Source organism: Colobus angolensis, unplaced genomic scaffold (genome assembly GCF_000951035.1).
Source record: "Colobus angolensis palliatus isolate OR3802 unplaced genomic scaffold, Cang.pa_1.0 Scaffold7, whole genome shotgun sequence".
Lineage (NCBI taxonomy): Eukaryota > Metazoa > Chordata > Mammalia > Primates > Cercopithecidae > Colobus > Colobus angolensis.
The window spans coordinates 23,310,695-23,326,428 of NW_012120709.1; the positions used below are offsets into that span (position 1 = coordinate 23,310,695).

General features: G+C 42.0%; 1 protein-coding gene across 1 annotated transcript in view; it reads right to left on the bottom strand.

Annotated features, from left to right (window-relative positions):
* SIK3 (SIK family kinase 3) overlaps nt 1–15,505 on the bottom strand; it is a 54,879-nt gene extending 39,374 nt beyond the window's left edge. Inside the window, exon 1 of the mRNA XM_011926824.1 lies at nt 15,383–15,505. Coding sequence (XP_011782214.1) covers nt 15,383–15,392 — 10 coding nt within the window. The 5' untranslated portion in view covers nt 15,393–15,505. The remainder of the gene's footprint in view (nt 1–15,382) is intronic.
* Nucleotides 15,506–15,734: the final 229 nt, after the last annotated feature.

The following is a 15,734-nucleotide window of genomic DNA, read 5'->3' on the forward strand; positions in this document are numbered from 1 at the left end:
AGAAAAGAGTAAAAAAATAGGGAAGAAGAGAATGGAGGTCGCGCCACTGCACTCCAGCCTGGGCGACAAAGCGAGACTCCCTCTCAAAAAAAAAAAAAGAAATAAAGAAAATATTAATGTCCCTTTGGCATACTGAGCAAAAATGAGAGAGAGATACATAGAAAAGAGTAAAAAAATAGGGAAGAAGAGAATGGAAGACTAATAGAGCAATTCATTCAACAATATTATTTAATAATTACTAACATTTATTGACCATTTATATGATAGGCAAAGTGCTAAACCCTTCAAGTTAATGTAAGCATCTACTTCACAAACCAACCCAATACTATTATCTCTATTTTATAGAAAAAGGAATTTAAAATCAGAGAAGTTGAGAAATTTGATCAGATAATAAGGGGCCAAACAGGATACAAATTCTGGTCAGTCTTACTCCCGGGAGCTCTTAACCTACACGGTACCTAAAATAAACACATTATTGGTATTCTGGGTTATGAAAACAAACCAAAACAATTCTCTCCTCTGACAGATCAAATGCCATGTCATCTCCACAGGTTGCATCATGACAGAATCACCCACAAGCTAGGTCAGTACAAAATGGGCCCGGCAAATTGATGGTCCAAAGACCAAGAACTAGCTGGAAAACAGCTTTAAGGGGAGATGGCAAGTTGGATGGACTGACGAGGCAGGGACATGAGAGCACTAAGCGGGGAGGGTTGTCCTATTCCTAATTTTGCTGGTGAGGATTAAATACACTGTGGTAGAGCACTTATTTCTATAGTCTGGTTGTCAAGGTGATGAAGACTATGATGGAAGGCTTGAAACAGCAGGCTTCCCCAGTCAAGGATCAAAGATAAGAGGAGACAGGTAAAAATTTAGGAAACCAGATCATCAGACTTTTCAGGCTGGTCCTATGAAGGAGAGAAAACCAATTGTCCCTGAAACCCTGCAAGTGACACCAAAAAACAGAACATGGCAAAACAATTCTTTCCAGCTCTGTGGTGAGCAATGGCATAGAAGAAACTGAGTCATGGATTCTTTGTGACCACATAAAGCTGCTTTGAGCTGCTGGAAACAGAAGACATCTGTGTACCAGAAGGCACAGGAAGGCTTTTCTGCAAGCAAGAAAGTGCATGCTTCTTACAGGTGCTCAGAAGAAGGGGATGATCTAGTTTCTTATGTACTTGGTCCTGCCAATGGTAGGTGTGTTCAAAGGTAATTCCAAAGCACTCAGCCCAAGAGTTCTGTATTTTCAGTAATTTAAACAAATTTCTTAAAAATGTTTTACTTCTCAGTAATGAATTACTTCTGGCACAATTCTGACTTCAAAGAGGGTTCTATTTTTTCTAAATTTCAAAATCTAAAAAGGAAACAAAAATAAATTGGCGATTAAATCTCTGAAACATGTTTCTATGGAAAATGAATTACTTGACAAAAACCTTTTAAAAGTTCAATGACATTAAAGTCTTAAAGGTTTCAGAACAAGGATGCTATGCAATACACTGCCTCATGCTGTTATCCAGCTCAGTTACCAGCCCTGGGGGAGAAGTGATGCTATTATAGCAAACAGACAAGACCAACGGATGGCCTGCAGTAGCAACCTCAGGATGGAGCCACATGGCTCTGATAAAAGTCTATCCCCGTATTTTAGATGTTCTGGATTTAACAAATGTTTGTCTCACAGCATCTCTTTAATGCTGCCTGCCTTTTCCTAAAAGAAAAACTGCACACAAAACATGCTGTTTTTCCTCATGAAAAGAAAAAAAAGTCTGTTATAACGTCCTGAACTTGTTATAACACGGACAGAACAGTGTGACTATCTTGTAGTGCTATAATCCCTGCAGAAATAATTAAAAAGTAAATCAATAAGAAACCAGGGGTGTTTTTTGCCAAGATACCTTCTTTCGATAAGAAGCCAGCCAGAGTTAGGAATCCTCATTCTGCTTGTGGACTAAGCCCTAAAAATGATGTTTTATTAATATGCTCAAGAAACACTGTCAATGTCAACTGCCAGCTGAGGTCAAACCTATTTATTTAACACAGTCACTATTTAAAAATCTAAACGAAGAGACAAATGGTCCTCAAAATAAGACATTTGGGCCTTGCACAGTGGCTCACACCTGTAATCTCAGCACTCTGGGAGCCCGAGGCAGGCAGATCACTTGAGACAAGGAGTTCACAACCAGCCTGGCCAACGTGGTGAAACCCAGTCTCTACTAAAAATACAAAAATTAGCCAGGCATGGTGGCATGTGCCTGTAATCCCAGCTACTTGGGAGGCTGAGGCAGGAGAATCACTTGAACCTGGGAGGCAGAGGTTGCAGTGAGCCGAGATCGCGCCACTGCACTCCAGCCTGGGTGACAGTGCAAGACGCTGTCTCAAAAAAAAAAAAAATTATGACATTTGTATGTATAAATAACATACACTAAATGTGCTAACCTATAGATACATGTAGAGATTGTATAAATGTTAACTATAATAATACAAAATATGGGGATTTTGTTGTTGCACTGAAATTTTGTCACTTTGTATACTGCTAGATCAATGGTGTTATAAGGATTGGAATGCTTTTATCCTGTACATTAAATTTTGACACATTACTGCTGTAATAGAAATAAATATTTCTAAATACCAAGTTAAAGGACTGGTTGTTTATTTTTAATTTACTCTGAGATGCAGTCTCATTCTGTTAGCCAGGCTGGGTGCAGCGGTGCAATCATAGCTCACTGTAGCCTTGAACTCCCGGGCTCAAGTGATCCTCCTGCCTCAGCTTCTCCAGTAGCTGAGACTACAGGCATCACCACCACATCTGGCCTTTTTTTTTTTTTTTTTTTTGAGATGGAGTCTCGCTCTGTCACCCAGGCTCGAGTGCAGTGCGCGATCTCGGCTCACTGCAACCTCCACCTCCTGGGTTCAAATCAGCCTCAGCCTCCTCAGTTGCTGGGACTACAGATGCCCGCCACCATGCCCAGCTAATTTTTTGTATTTTTAGTAGAGATGGGGTTTCACTGTGTTAGCCAGGATGGTCTTGATCTCCTGATCTCGTGATCTGCCCGTCTCGGCCTCCCAAAGTGACGTGTGACTATTTTTTATTTTTAATTTTTAGAGACAGGGTCTTGCTATGTTGCCCTGGCTGGCCACCTTGATCTCCTGGCCTCAAACAATCTTCCAATCTCAGCCTCCTGAGTTGCTGGGATTATAGATGCATGCCACCATCCCCGACAAGGATATAGTCAATGCCACAGTTTTACACAAAGAAAATACACAACCTTGGAACTTAATCTATGACAGTATTGACTGTAATAAGATCTGACTCATAAAAAATAAGCATTGAGATTAGCTTCTCTTGACACAATGACACTAGGAAAAAACTGTCAAGTTTTGAAACATTTATTTTCAGTTGCTCTGGGGAAGAAAAATGGAAGTCCCACACTTCAGTAAAATTTCAAACAATGATATTCCAACAGTAAGATATCAGAAAAGAAGGTGGAGAATTACCCATTTAACTATAAATTCTAACCCTAGTGGTTTCCACAAATTATTGTAATCAGAATATCCTGGAATAGAAATAAAGTTATTTTTATCTCTAAATTCTTTTTTTTTTTTGAGACGGAGTCTTGCTCTGCCGCCCAGGCTGGAGTGCAGTGGCCGAATCTCAGCTCACCGCAAGCTCCACCTCCCAGGTTCACGCCATTCTCCTGTCTCAGCCTCTCGAGTAGCTGGGACTACAGGCGCCCGCCTCGTCGCCCGGCTAGTTTTTTGTATTTTTTAGTAGAGACGGGGTTTCACCGTATTAGCCAGGATGGTCTCGATCTCCTGACCTCGTAATCCGCCCGTCTCAGCCTCCCAAAGTGCTGGGATTACAGGCTTGAGCCACCGCGCCCGGCCTTTATCTGTAAATTCTGTGAGACACTTTCAGTGACTGAACATAGAGGCCATAGGGAGATGGCTTGGAACAAATTCACAAATAGAGATGGAGCCCATAAGAAAAGTTTATTTAGGAATCAGTAAACATGCACTGAGAGGCTTTTCTCTTCAGTTTTAACAAGTTTATCAATCCGAGACAGACCACAAAGAAAAAGTTTTGACCCACATATATCCATTTATTAGAAAAATAACACCTATTTCTTGAACTTCCTTACTTTCAATCAGTTTTTCTAGGTGGGCATGATGCTGCCAGAATTAAAATTCAGAAATCAGGAAATCCTGGCCTAAAGGGTAGGGATGCCAACATTTAGCTCTAGTCCAACCTTGAAAAGACCCTGGGTTGCTATACTGCTTTACAGGAGGCTGTCCATTTTGTGGTTTACATTCTGGTATCTTTTGACTCCTAGTATCATTCACTATAGTACAAGAAAATTCTGCCTCTGGTTCCAATACAGAGTTCCTGCTACTCTTTTTTCAATAAGTAATCCAGATGTAGACAAACATATCCATTCTACAACTCTCTTAATTCTTGGAGTAACTTACTATGTATTTATTGTGAATGAAATACAAACACACATGGTTAGATGGTCTCTGAACCCAGACTGCATGGGTTCAAATCTCAGCTTTGCCACTTACTAGATGTGTGCCTTGGGCATGTTACTTAACCTTATCATGCCTCAGTTTTCTTATTTATCAAATAACCTCTCATACAGTTTACCTCATAAAACAGCTTACCTCAGACAGTTGTTTTGAACATTAAATAAGATAATGCAACAGTGCCTGGTATATAGAAAGTGGTCAATAAATGTTGACTCGTATCCATATCTCTGAAGTCCTTCCACTTGGAATGTCCTTCTTTTATTTTTCTATTTAGGGTTGCCGTAAGCCAGGAGACAGCTGGTTTGAAAAGGCTAATAATAAATAGGGCAGTACCAATATTTATCCACTGGTTTTTAGTTGTGTGAGGTCATGGGAATGAACATGGCTGGCCTGTTTCACTCTGAAGTAGTTCTGATCTCTTTTCTGACATCAGTTGTGATTTCTACATTCACTGACATGAAAGCACTACATAGGTTTTTCTCGCTGGCAGTGTAGTGTGTCTCAAAATGTATGAGAAAACTGCTTTGAGGACTCTGAGCCCCTCAGTATATGGAAACTGGTGGGTGAGCCAATTTAATCCCTTGCCCCATTGGTTCTAAACAAAGTGCTTTTAGCCAAGCAAGATGCTGTGTGGTTCTTGATGAGTAAGCCAATCAGGGCAGAGTTGTTTGCCTCTAAGTAGAAGCTTTTTGGCAGTAGCTGCAGGGTACATTCTCCATCAGAAGCATTATGTAAGCCTGGGTCTTGCGTTCCCAGTGATAAAATGCTCATGCAGTATTACAATTAATTAAGTCACAATGAAGTCTAATCAATAAAGACTCAAAAATATTGTCCACAAGAGATCTCTATGCCCTCACTAACGCTGCAGTTTTTTCACTGTAAATTAATTTTCCTTCAGTTAAATAAACGATCTTGGTATGTCTGCTAGCAGGTGGTACAACAGGGGAATAGGGTAAACTCGGCTTTAAGTATGTTAAAAAAATATATATTGAATGAATCTGGTCCTCAAAAAATTTTAGTTATTTGCATCCACCCGGTGGAAGGGGAGGTCAGAGGAAACATTTGCCAACACATGAAGCCAGACCAGGTTTCACCTTCCACAACAGCTCAAGAAAACAGCAAGTTTCAACTTTTAATCCTTCTATAATTTAGACTCAGGGTTTTATCAAACTGTTCTTTGGGATGCTCTGAGAAGTTTAATCCAAAAACACTGGCCTGGATCAAACTTATTTTACTTGAGGCCTAGAAAGCAAACTCTACAGTAGATCAAAACACCTTTTACACCTAAAAGTTATTTGACTTGGTCACCTTCACAATAACTCATATAACAAAACCACATAAAACCATGGCTGGGCGTGATGGCTCACGCCTATGATCCCAGCATTTTGGGAGGCAGGGCCAGGCGGATTGCTTGAACCTAGGAGTTCAAGACGAGCCTGGGCAACATGATGAAATTCTTGTCTCTACATTAAAAAAAAAAAAAGTATATAAAACCAAGCGGTTTGATGAATAAATAATTTAGATCATGTTAATAGTATAATAAAAGAGTCTGGGCAGGGCACGGCGGCTCACGTCTGTAATCCCGGCACTCTGGGAAGCCGAAGTGGGCAGATCACTTGATGCCAGGAGTTCAAGACCAGCCTGGCCAACATGACAAGACCCCATCGCCACTAAAAATACAAAAATTAGCCGGGTGTGGTGGCACGCACCTGTAGTCCCAGCTACCTGGGAGGCCGAGGCAAGAGAATCACTTGAACCCAGGAGGCAGAAGTTGCAGTAAGCTGAGGTCGCACCACTGCACTCCAGCCTGGGCAACAAAATCTGTCTCAAACAAAACAAAACAAAACAAAAAAACCAACCAAGAGTCTGATATAAGATTCCATAGTTAAATAGTGATGATTTAGTTTTTCATTCAAAAACACTTACTGAATGCCTATGCCCTACCAGGGGCTGTCAGGTTTTATGGACAGTATTAATGTGTAAAACACAGCTCTGATAATCAAGAGGCTTACATTCTAGTGGGGAGAGGAGGAAGACACATACATAATTATAAAAACTAGGTGGTATAAAATCAACCCAGCCTCAAATAAATCCTCTTTTAAATGTGTACCACTGTCATTCCAACTTGAAAATATATGTCTTCAGTACATCTCAGGATGCCTATGAAAGGAAACTTGTATCAAACAAACAAGACCAGGCATAGAAATATCCACTAATTGTGAGGATACTTCATTCCACACATTACTGACAATAGACAGCAGCTTAGAATTCCTGAGCTAACTATATCCATTTGCAGAGCATGGCCTCCCACCCACACAGCTGTATGTAGCTACTCTGGAATTCAACTTGGCTAGAAGAAGCTGAATGGTAGAGCCTTTGCCCTCTGGTCTTCCAAGTGGTCATTTAGAACACTATACCAGCTCTGCTGGAGTTTCTAGATCCTTCAGGAACAAAAACAGATAAACTCAGCTCAAGCTTATGACAACAGCTGAGAAAAGGAAGGATCTTGTGCTTAAGGACTTCCCTCAACCACACTACCTCCTGTAATACAGCAACAGCAGCTGGGCTGACGGGCTGAAAAGCAGCCAGTGCTTGCTTCCATCAGAAGACTATGCTCCAGATCTACCGATACACAACTGTGCCCAGAAACAGGAGTAAGCAGAAAAAGGACTAAGGGACAGACTCTAAACTTCTTTCACCTGACATTTTCTGGTACTTGAAGGTTGTCTAAGCTAAGAAAAGCCTAAACAACCGATGAATTCATTTTCTGCTATGCCTTATCCGTTTGAAGTATTCTCTGATGGACCTCGGGATTGAGGCCTATGACATTCGGCAAAGACAAGCACATGTATGTATGTATGTCACCAAGGGCCAGAGATCATACTGGTAATATAGAAAGTATCTACTCATTTCCTACACTGGTTGTTTCTCATTCTCTGTACTAATCTTACAAAAACTTTTATTCCTACTTAGGGAATTATTTAACTGGGATTAAAGAGTGACTACGTTTAGGATAATCCTATTGGTTTTCTCCGAGTCTTGAAGCGTTGAGGTTAACTTACATCATATTACAAATAATAGTTCTAGGCAGGTAGACTGTTAGTTTATTTCCAAGCGCTAACAGACAGTGTGGCTAACAGCATGCTTAGCTGTTTTCTAGGACCCCCTATCTGAAGCCGGCTCTGGGAAGGGTTCGGTAAGAATCTCGCCATGATGTGAGGTGGTGGGGGTGGAGGATAGAAGAGATCCAAGTTGCTCACAGGAAACACTGTGGACACTGGAAAAGTAAAGGAAGTGGTTTGTTTATCTTGCTCTTTTTGCAACAGTATGGTGTAGTAAAACAAACACTGAATTTGAATACTGACTTAGTTACTTATTACCTGTGTGGTTTTGGCAAGTTAACTCATTTCTCTAAACTTCAGCTTCCAAAACTTCATCAGCAAGATGATAAAGTATGTGCTATTACCTATTCTAAGATGTAGTTATGTAGCTCAAATTAGATTAAGTAAAAGAAAATAATTTAGGCTGCATATGCTGGCTTCTGCCCATAATCCCAACACTTTGGGAGGCCAAGGTGGGAGAACTCCTTGAGGCCAAGAGTTCAAGACCAGACTGGGCAATGTAGTGAGACTCATCTCCACAAAAAATCTTTTAAAAAATCAGCTTAGCATGGTGGCACAGGCCTGTAGTCCTAGCTACTTTGGAGCCTGAGGTAGGAGGATTGTTTGAACCCAGGAGTTTGAGGCTGCAGTGAGCTATGGTCACACCACTAGGCTCTAGCTTGGGTGACAGAGTAAGATCCTGTCACTAAAAATATAAAAATTGAAAAATTGAAATATTTTTTAAAAAGATACTGGCTGGGTGCAGTGGCTCACACCTGTAATCCCAGAACTTTGGGAGGCCGAGGTGGGTGGTCTTCTTGAGTCCAGGAGTTCAAGACCAGCCTGGGCAACATAATAAGACCCTATCTCTACAAAAAACTACAAAAATTAGCTGGGCGTGGTGTCGTGCGCCTGTAGTCCAAGCTACTCAGGAGGCTGAGGTGGGAGGATGGCTTGGGCCCGGGAGGCAGAGTGAGCCTTGGCCCTGCAGTCAGCCAAGATCACGCCACTGCACTCCAGCCTGGGTGACAGAGTGAGATACTGTCTCAAAAAATAAAACCATTAAAAAAAGAAATTATTTTATAAACTCAAAAGCCCTAAACAAATGTAATTTCTTGATATTACTACTGATATTATGATTTGGATAAGACTGTACTCTCTAGAGGAGGTTTTGGAGTCAGCATCCTAACAACTCTATGCATTAATTCATTCAACAAATATTTACTGAGTGCCTACTAGAACTCAGGCGCCGTCCAAAGCCCTGGGAACACAGCACACAGCAGTAAACAAAAACCAAATGCTTATTATGGTCAAGTGGTGATGGGAGGTGAGGAGACAATAAAGTAATGTGAGGTAGTGCTAAGTGCTATGAAGAAAAAGCAGAATTACAGAAAGAGAATGATAAATAAGGGTAGCCAGAATAGACCTCTCCGAGGGGACCTGTGACTCCTCTCTGAGGGGAATGTATGTGTTTGGCAAGTCTGGGAAACAGCAAGGAAGGCCCTGTGACTGGAGCTCAGAACCGGAGGTGAACAGTAACAGGAAATGAGACCAAAGAAGGGGCAATGACAGCTGTGCCTTCTAGGCCATAATAATAATGACTCCTTGAATTTTATTCTCAATGTAAATTAATGCCACTGGGGGTAGGGTGGTTCTGATTCAGATTTAATATTTACTAAGTCCTACTACACACCAGATCCTATGGTAGGTTATTGACAGTTGTGAAAAAGACATGTTTCGTCTGTCCTTTCACTAAGTTCAGTCTGGTGCGGAAGACATACAATGACAGAAGTAATTACAACATAAAGCTTGGTAAGCACCACGATAAGAAAAAGTTTAGAGACATGAAGAGTGAATAGAAATTATCTAGATTCTTCTTTCTATCCCATCTAATTTTTTTATTCTAAATTCTACAATATAGGAGTGGGTGGAGTGGGGTGGGATAAGGAAGATATATTCTTGGCAGTAGGACATGCTCCAGAAAAAGGAACTTGTTCATGGAACGAGAAGAAAATTAGGGTGACTGGCGGGAGAGTGGGAGCTGGGGCTGAAGAGCTAGGCAGGAGTCAGGTTAGAAAGGTATTTCTAAGTCATTGTTTCTGAAACAGCAGACAGGAGATCAACTTAGTAAGTCAAAATCAGCATTTTTTTAAACATGGAATAGAATAAAATACATTGGAATGCACTGTACATAGTAATGTAAGTTATGCTTTTTTTAAAAAAAATTGTTTGTTAGCTGGGCGCAGTGGCTCATGGAGGTCAAGGAGGGAGGCTCGCTTAAGGCTAGGAATTCAAGACCAGCTTGGTCAACAGAGTGAGACTCCATCTCTATAAAAAATTTTTGGCTGGGTGCGGTGGCTCATGCCTGTAATCCCAGCACTTTGGGAGGCCAAGGCAGGCAGATCACAAGGTCAGGAGATCGACATCATCCTGGCTAACACGGTGAAACCCCGTCTCTACTGAAAATACAAAAAAATTAGCCGGGCGTGGTGGCGGGCGCCTGTAGTCCCAGCTACTCGGGAAGCTGAGGCAGGAGAATGGTGTGAACCTGGGAGGCGGAGCTTGCAGTGAGCCGAGATCGGCCACTGTACTCCAGCCTGGGCGACAGAGTGAGACTCCGTCTCAAAATAAAAACAAAACTCTTTTTAAATTAGACGGGCATGATGTTGCTTGCCTATAGTCCCATTGGGAGGCTGAGGTGGGAGGACTGCCTGAGCCCAGGAACTGGAGGCTGCAGCAAGCTATGATCACATCACTGCACTCCAGCCTGGGTGACAGAGCGAGACTCCATTTCAAAAAAAAAAAAGTCTTTTGTTGTCAGCCAGGGTGGTATACGCCCCTAGTCCCAGCTACTTAGGAGACTGAGGCAGGAGGGTCACTTGAGTCCAGGAGTTCAAGTTCAGCCTGGAAAAAATAGCAAGACCCCATCTCTAAAATCAAGCAAACAAATCTTTTGTTCATTTGTGTCTATATATGTGTGTTCTGGGTCACTGTATAAAATGTACTCTTTTTTTATCATAGTTCAATGCTTTGCCACCTTATGGAGTAAACTTTACCTTAGAGGCAATGGTAAACCACTGAAAAGTTTCAGCCTAGAAAACAATATAATCAGATTTGTGTGTTTAAGTAAGAGAGAGAGAGAAAGAGAGAGTGTATGTGTATGTGTGTGTGTGGTATGTTTTATTTATTTTTATGTTTGTGTTCTGGAAAGATTACTCATGTAGCAAAGTTGACAATGGGATAGAGGGGATAAGACTGGAGCCAGGAATCCATATAATCAGCTACTGTTTAATTGAGGCAAGGGAAGATGATAGTATGGTCTTAGAAGTGGCTACAGGAATGGAGGGGTGAATTGACCGGATTTGGTAACTGATCAGCTGTGGCAATGGTGAGAGAGAAAGCATCGAGGCTTGTGTTGGCCTTGGTCAGACGGTGATGCTATTCACTAAGGCAACAAATACAGAATAGAGCAAATCTAGGGAGGGAGAAGTTAAGTTCATTTCTGAAGATGTCTCCATTGATCTGCCTTCAAGACATGAAAGTGAAGACAATGGTTAGCAACTACTTGAATATGTAGCCCTAGATCCAAGAGGAGAGGTCCAGGCCAAAAAGTTAATTGAGGACTGATCACCACAGTGATCAATGAAGCTATGGCAGTAAATAGGAAGGCTCCAGAAAGATCCTGTAAAGACGAAAAGATCTAAAGGATGAGCAGAGAAAAATACGTCTGGCAGAGAAGACTGAGAAGGTGCTCCCAGAGGACAGGAGGAAAACTGGAGAATACGGCGTCTCAGAAGCAATGAGAAAAAGTGTTTTAAAATGTAATGAGTGACTCAACAATAAGAAAATAAACAACCTGAATTTTAAAATGACCAAAAGACCTGAAGAGACACCTCAGCAAAGATATAGAGATGGTAAATAAGCATGAGAAAAGATGCTCATCCTCACACATCATTAGAGAATTATAAATTAAAATAACAATGAAACACCACTATATACCTATTAGAGTGGCCAAAATCCAAAATGCTGGTACCACCAAATGCTGACAAGGATGTGGCACAGCAGAAGCTCTCTCACTGCTGGCAGGAACGCAAAATAGCATAGCCACTTTGGAAGACAGTTTGGCAGTTTCCTATAAAACTATCCACGCTCTTACCATATGATCCGGGAACTGTGCTCCTTAGTATTTACCCAAATGAGTTAAAAATTTCTGTCCACACAAAAACCTGCACAAGGATGTTATAGTAGCTTTATTCATAATTGTTAAAATTTGGAAGCAACCAAGATGTCATCAGTAGGTGAAAGGATAAAGGGTGGTACCCACAGGCAATGAAATATTATTCAGTGCTAAAAAGAAACCGGCTTTCAAGTCATGAAGAGACATGGAGGAACTTATTGCATATTACTATTGGAAAAACACCAGTCTGAAAAGGCTACATGCTGTATGTTTCCGACCATATGACATTCTGGAAAAGGAAAAACTTGTGGAGACAGTGAAAGGATCAGTGGTTGCAGGGGGTTAGGGAGACATGGATAAACAGGCAGACAGAGCACAGAGGATTTGGGGGGAAGTGAAACAATTTTATATGATATTATAGTGGTGAAAACATGTCACTATACATTCGTCAAAACCCACAGAATGTATAACACTGAGAGAAAACCCTAACGTAAGCTGTGGACTTTGGGTGATAATCTGTCCATGCATGTTCATTGATTGTTAACAAATGTACCACTCCGGTGGGGCACATTTGATACTGACAGGGGCCGGCAGGGGAGGTAGGGAGGACAGCACAGAGGGTACATGGAAACTGTGTACCTTCCACTCAATATTGCTGTGAATCTAAAAGTGCTCCAAAATATAACTAAAGAGGCAGGGTGCCGTAGCTCACACCAGTAGTCCCAGCACTTTGGGAGATCAAGGCAGGCAGATCGCCTGACCTCAGGAGTTTGAGACCAGCCTGGACAACATGGCAAAACCCCATCTCTACCACAAAAAAAAAAAAAAAAAAATTAGGCGTAGTGGTGTGTGGTATGTGCCTGTAGCTCCAGCTACTTGGGAGGCTAAGGGAGGATCACTTGAGCCTGGGAGGTCAAGCTGCAGTGAGCCATGATCACACTACTGCACTCCAACCTGAGCAACAGACCAACACCCAGTCTCAAAAAAGGAAGGAAGGGAGGAAGGAAGGAAGGAAGGAAGGGAGGGTGGGAGGGAGGAAGGGAGAGAGGGAGGAGGGGGAGAGGTGAAGTGTTAATCACTGCTGGGCAGTGATGAAGAAAAAGACTAAGGATATGCAGTTGATCAATAAGGAGATCACTGGTGACCCTGGGCAGAGCAATACTGGATCATTTCTCTGCTTCCTTTTATAGTAAACTGGAAAGAGTGTGTCTACTTCCTTTGTCTATTTTTCTTCTATTCCTTTTTTGTTGCAACCACATGATTAAGCTTTTGCTCCTGTTCCTCTGCCAAAAGTGTACTTCAGAATCATTAATGATCTAGGAAGGCGAGGGTGTGGGGGGATAAAAAAGAAACAAAATCATTAATGATCTCCACATTTCTAAATGCAACATTCAGTTCTCGGTCCTCTTACCTGACTTGGCAGCAGCATTGACCCCCACAGCTCCTCACTCCCTCCTCCCTCCTCCCGGGAACAGTTTCTTCACTTGTCTCCTAGGACAGCAGGCCCTCTGGCTTACCTCACCAGCAACTCTGATGATCCCTCTTCACCTGCCTGTTCCCTAAATATCGGTATGTTCCAGAGTTTAATCCGTGGACCTCTTCTCTTCTCTGTAACCACTCTCTAAAAAGTGAGCTCACCTCATGGCTTTAACTATTATCTATACAGTGGGGATTCCAAACATACATCCCCAACCCAGATCTCTCTCCTAAATGCAACTGCCTATTCAGTATCTCAACTCTGACGTCTAATGTGCACCTCAAACATGACATGTCTAAAACATCTCTCCAAAATGTAAGTATTATTCTCCAGTCATTCCCATCTCAGTTAGCAGTAAATCCATCCTTCCAGTTGCTCAGGACAGAAACTCTGGAGTCTTTCTTTCATATCGAATCTAACACTAAATGTTACTGGAGCCAAACTACCTGGGTTCAAATTCTACTTCAGTCACTTGGAAGCTGTGTTATCTTGGGAAAACTGCCTAATCTCTCCTGGCTTCAGTTTTATCACCAGTAAAATAGAGACAATAATCTTATGTATCTCATAGGTTGTTAAAATAATTAAGTGAGTTAATGCTTGCGAAGTGCTTTGAACAGTGGCTGCCACACATGGTATGTAGCATCTCTTGAATCTGATCACTTCTTACCATCTCCACCTTGACACCCCAGACCGGGAACCAGCCAACATCTCTCATCTGGACTACTGGAAAAGTCTCCTCCTAAATGGTGTCCCTCCTTCAGCCTTTGTACCTTTCAGCCTACTGGCAACACAGCAGCCAAAGTGATCTTTTTTAAGCAAAAGTCACTGCAACATTTTTCAGCTTTTTTGTATGTTTGAAATTTTTCATCATAAAATTTGGAAAAAACAAAAGTCAGATTACATCACTCCTGTCAAAACCCTCCAATCCTGTACACTTCAGTCAGAGGAAAATCTAAAGTCTTTACACTAACTAGGCCCTAAAAGTAAGTTCCCTCTTACCTCTCTGACCTTATCTCTCTTCCTCATCTCTCATCGCTCCTTCCTTCCAGGCACGCAGGCCTCCTTCCCGTTCCTTCCCATGCAGCCATGCTCCCTCCCCTTGGCCTCTGCGCTGATCCCTCAACAGCTGGGGGGTGCTCTTCCCCGGACTGTACAGCATTCACCCTCACCTTCTTTCAGGCTTTGCTGAAAGGTCACTTCCTCCACCAACCACTATCCTAACTCCTTCTCTATTTCACTTTTCTCACAGCATTTAGCATCATCTTCTATACTATGAAGTTATCAGTTCGAAGGAGACAAGTTAAATCTACTCCAAGGTTCACCTCTTTGTTCTAAAATGCAATTACCATGGGCTTCTACTTTGTTGTCAACCCAGTAGACATATGTTCTTCCTTAAAATGAAAACAGATGATTAAGCAAAACTAATGGCTTTTTGCATTGTCTCTAAAATGTTCCCTTCTTATGTGCAAATAAATGGTGATAAAATACTGTTAATTCTGGGTATCTTGTATCTATTTTCAGTGTTAAATTTTTCCAAGACCTGCCTACCTTACTGCCCGCTTATTAAATAAATTTTAAAAAATTTGATTCTGAAGGACAAAGAGCACAGAAATAGGAAGTGAAGCAGTGGCAAGACTAAGATGCAAAGCTTACTTTATCCTTGGCATTTAAAACCACATTGCAATGAGAACCCAGTAAGTGGAAATATTCTGGAAAAGGGTAGAAAGCCAGAAGTGAAACAAAAACATTTATTGCATTACTGCTATGCCATGGGCCTACTGAGTCTTCACATACATTATCTCATTTAATCCTTACAGTAATAGCAGCCCTCACAAAACTCTCAGCCAATGTATAGATGAGGAAACTAAAGCTGAGACAGACTTAGGGCCCAGATCCAAACCCAGGCAGGGCTATCTGATGCCAAAACCTGTATGCTCTGTTTCTACAGAACCTCGCCTCCTGGAGGCATCAGGTCAGCAAGCTGAAGTTAAAAAAGATTGTAAGTGGGGCATTTATACTCCATCGCGAAATTCTTGGGATAACTCCTCAGTGGGTCTAACTTTCATGAACTCATTCATAGCTGGGCGCTAGTGACTCCCTTACCTGTGGACATAAAAAATGGGATGCGGAACTTTCCACTCAGCACACGGGCCCGCAGATTCTGCAGTGTGCTTCCATCAAACGGCAGGGCACCGCACACAAGCACATAGAGGACAACTCCAAGGCTCTGCATCCCAAACAGAGAGGATGTACAATTAATCGCATCGGGGGAAACAAACAAGACCACTGTAGTGTGCGTATGCAGATGATGGTGAGTCATGCATACGATTACGGAACAAACTTCTATCTTAGAACAGTTAACAATCTTCTTTGCGGCCGGGCGCGGTGGCTCAAGCCTGTAATCCCAGCACTTTGGGAGGCCGAGACGGGCGGATCACGAGGTCAGGAGATCGAG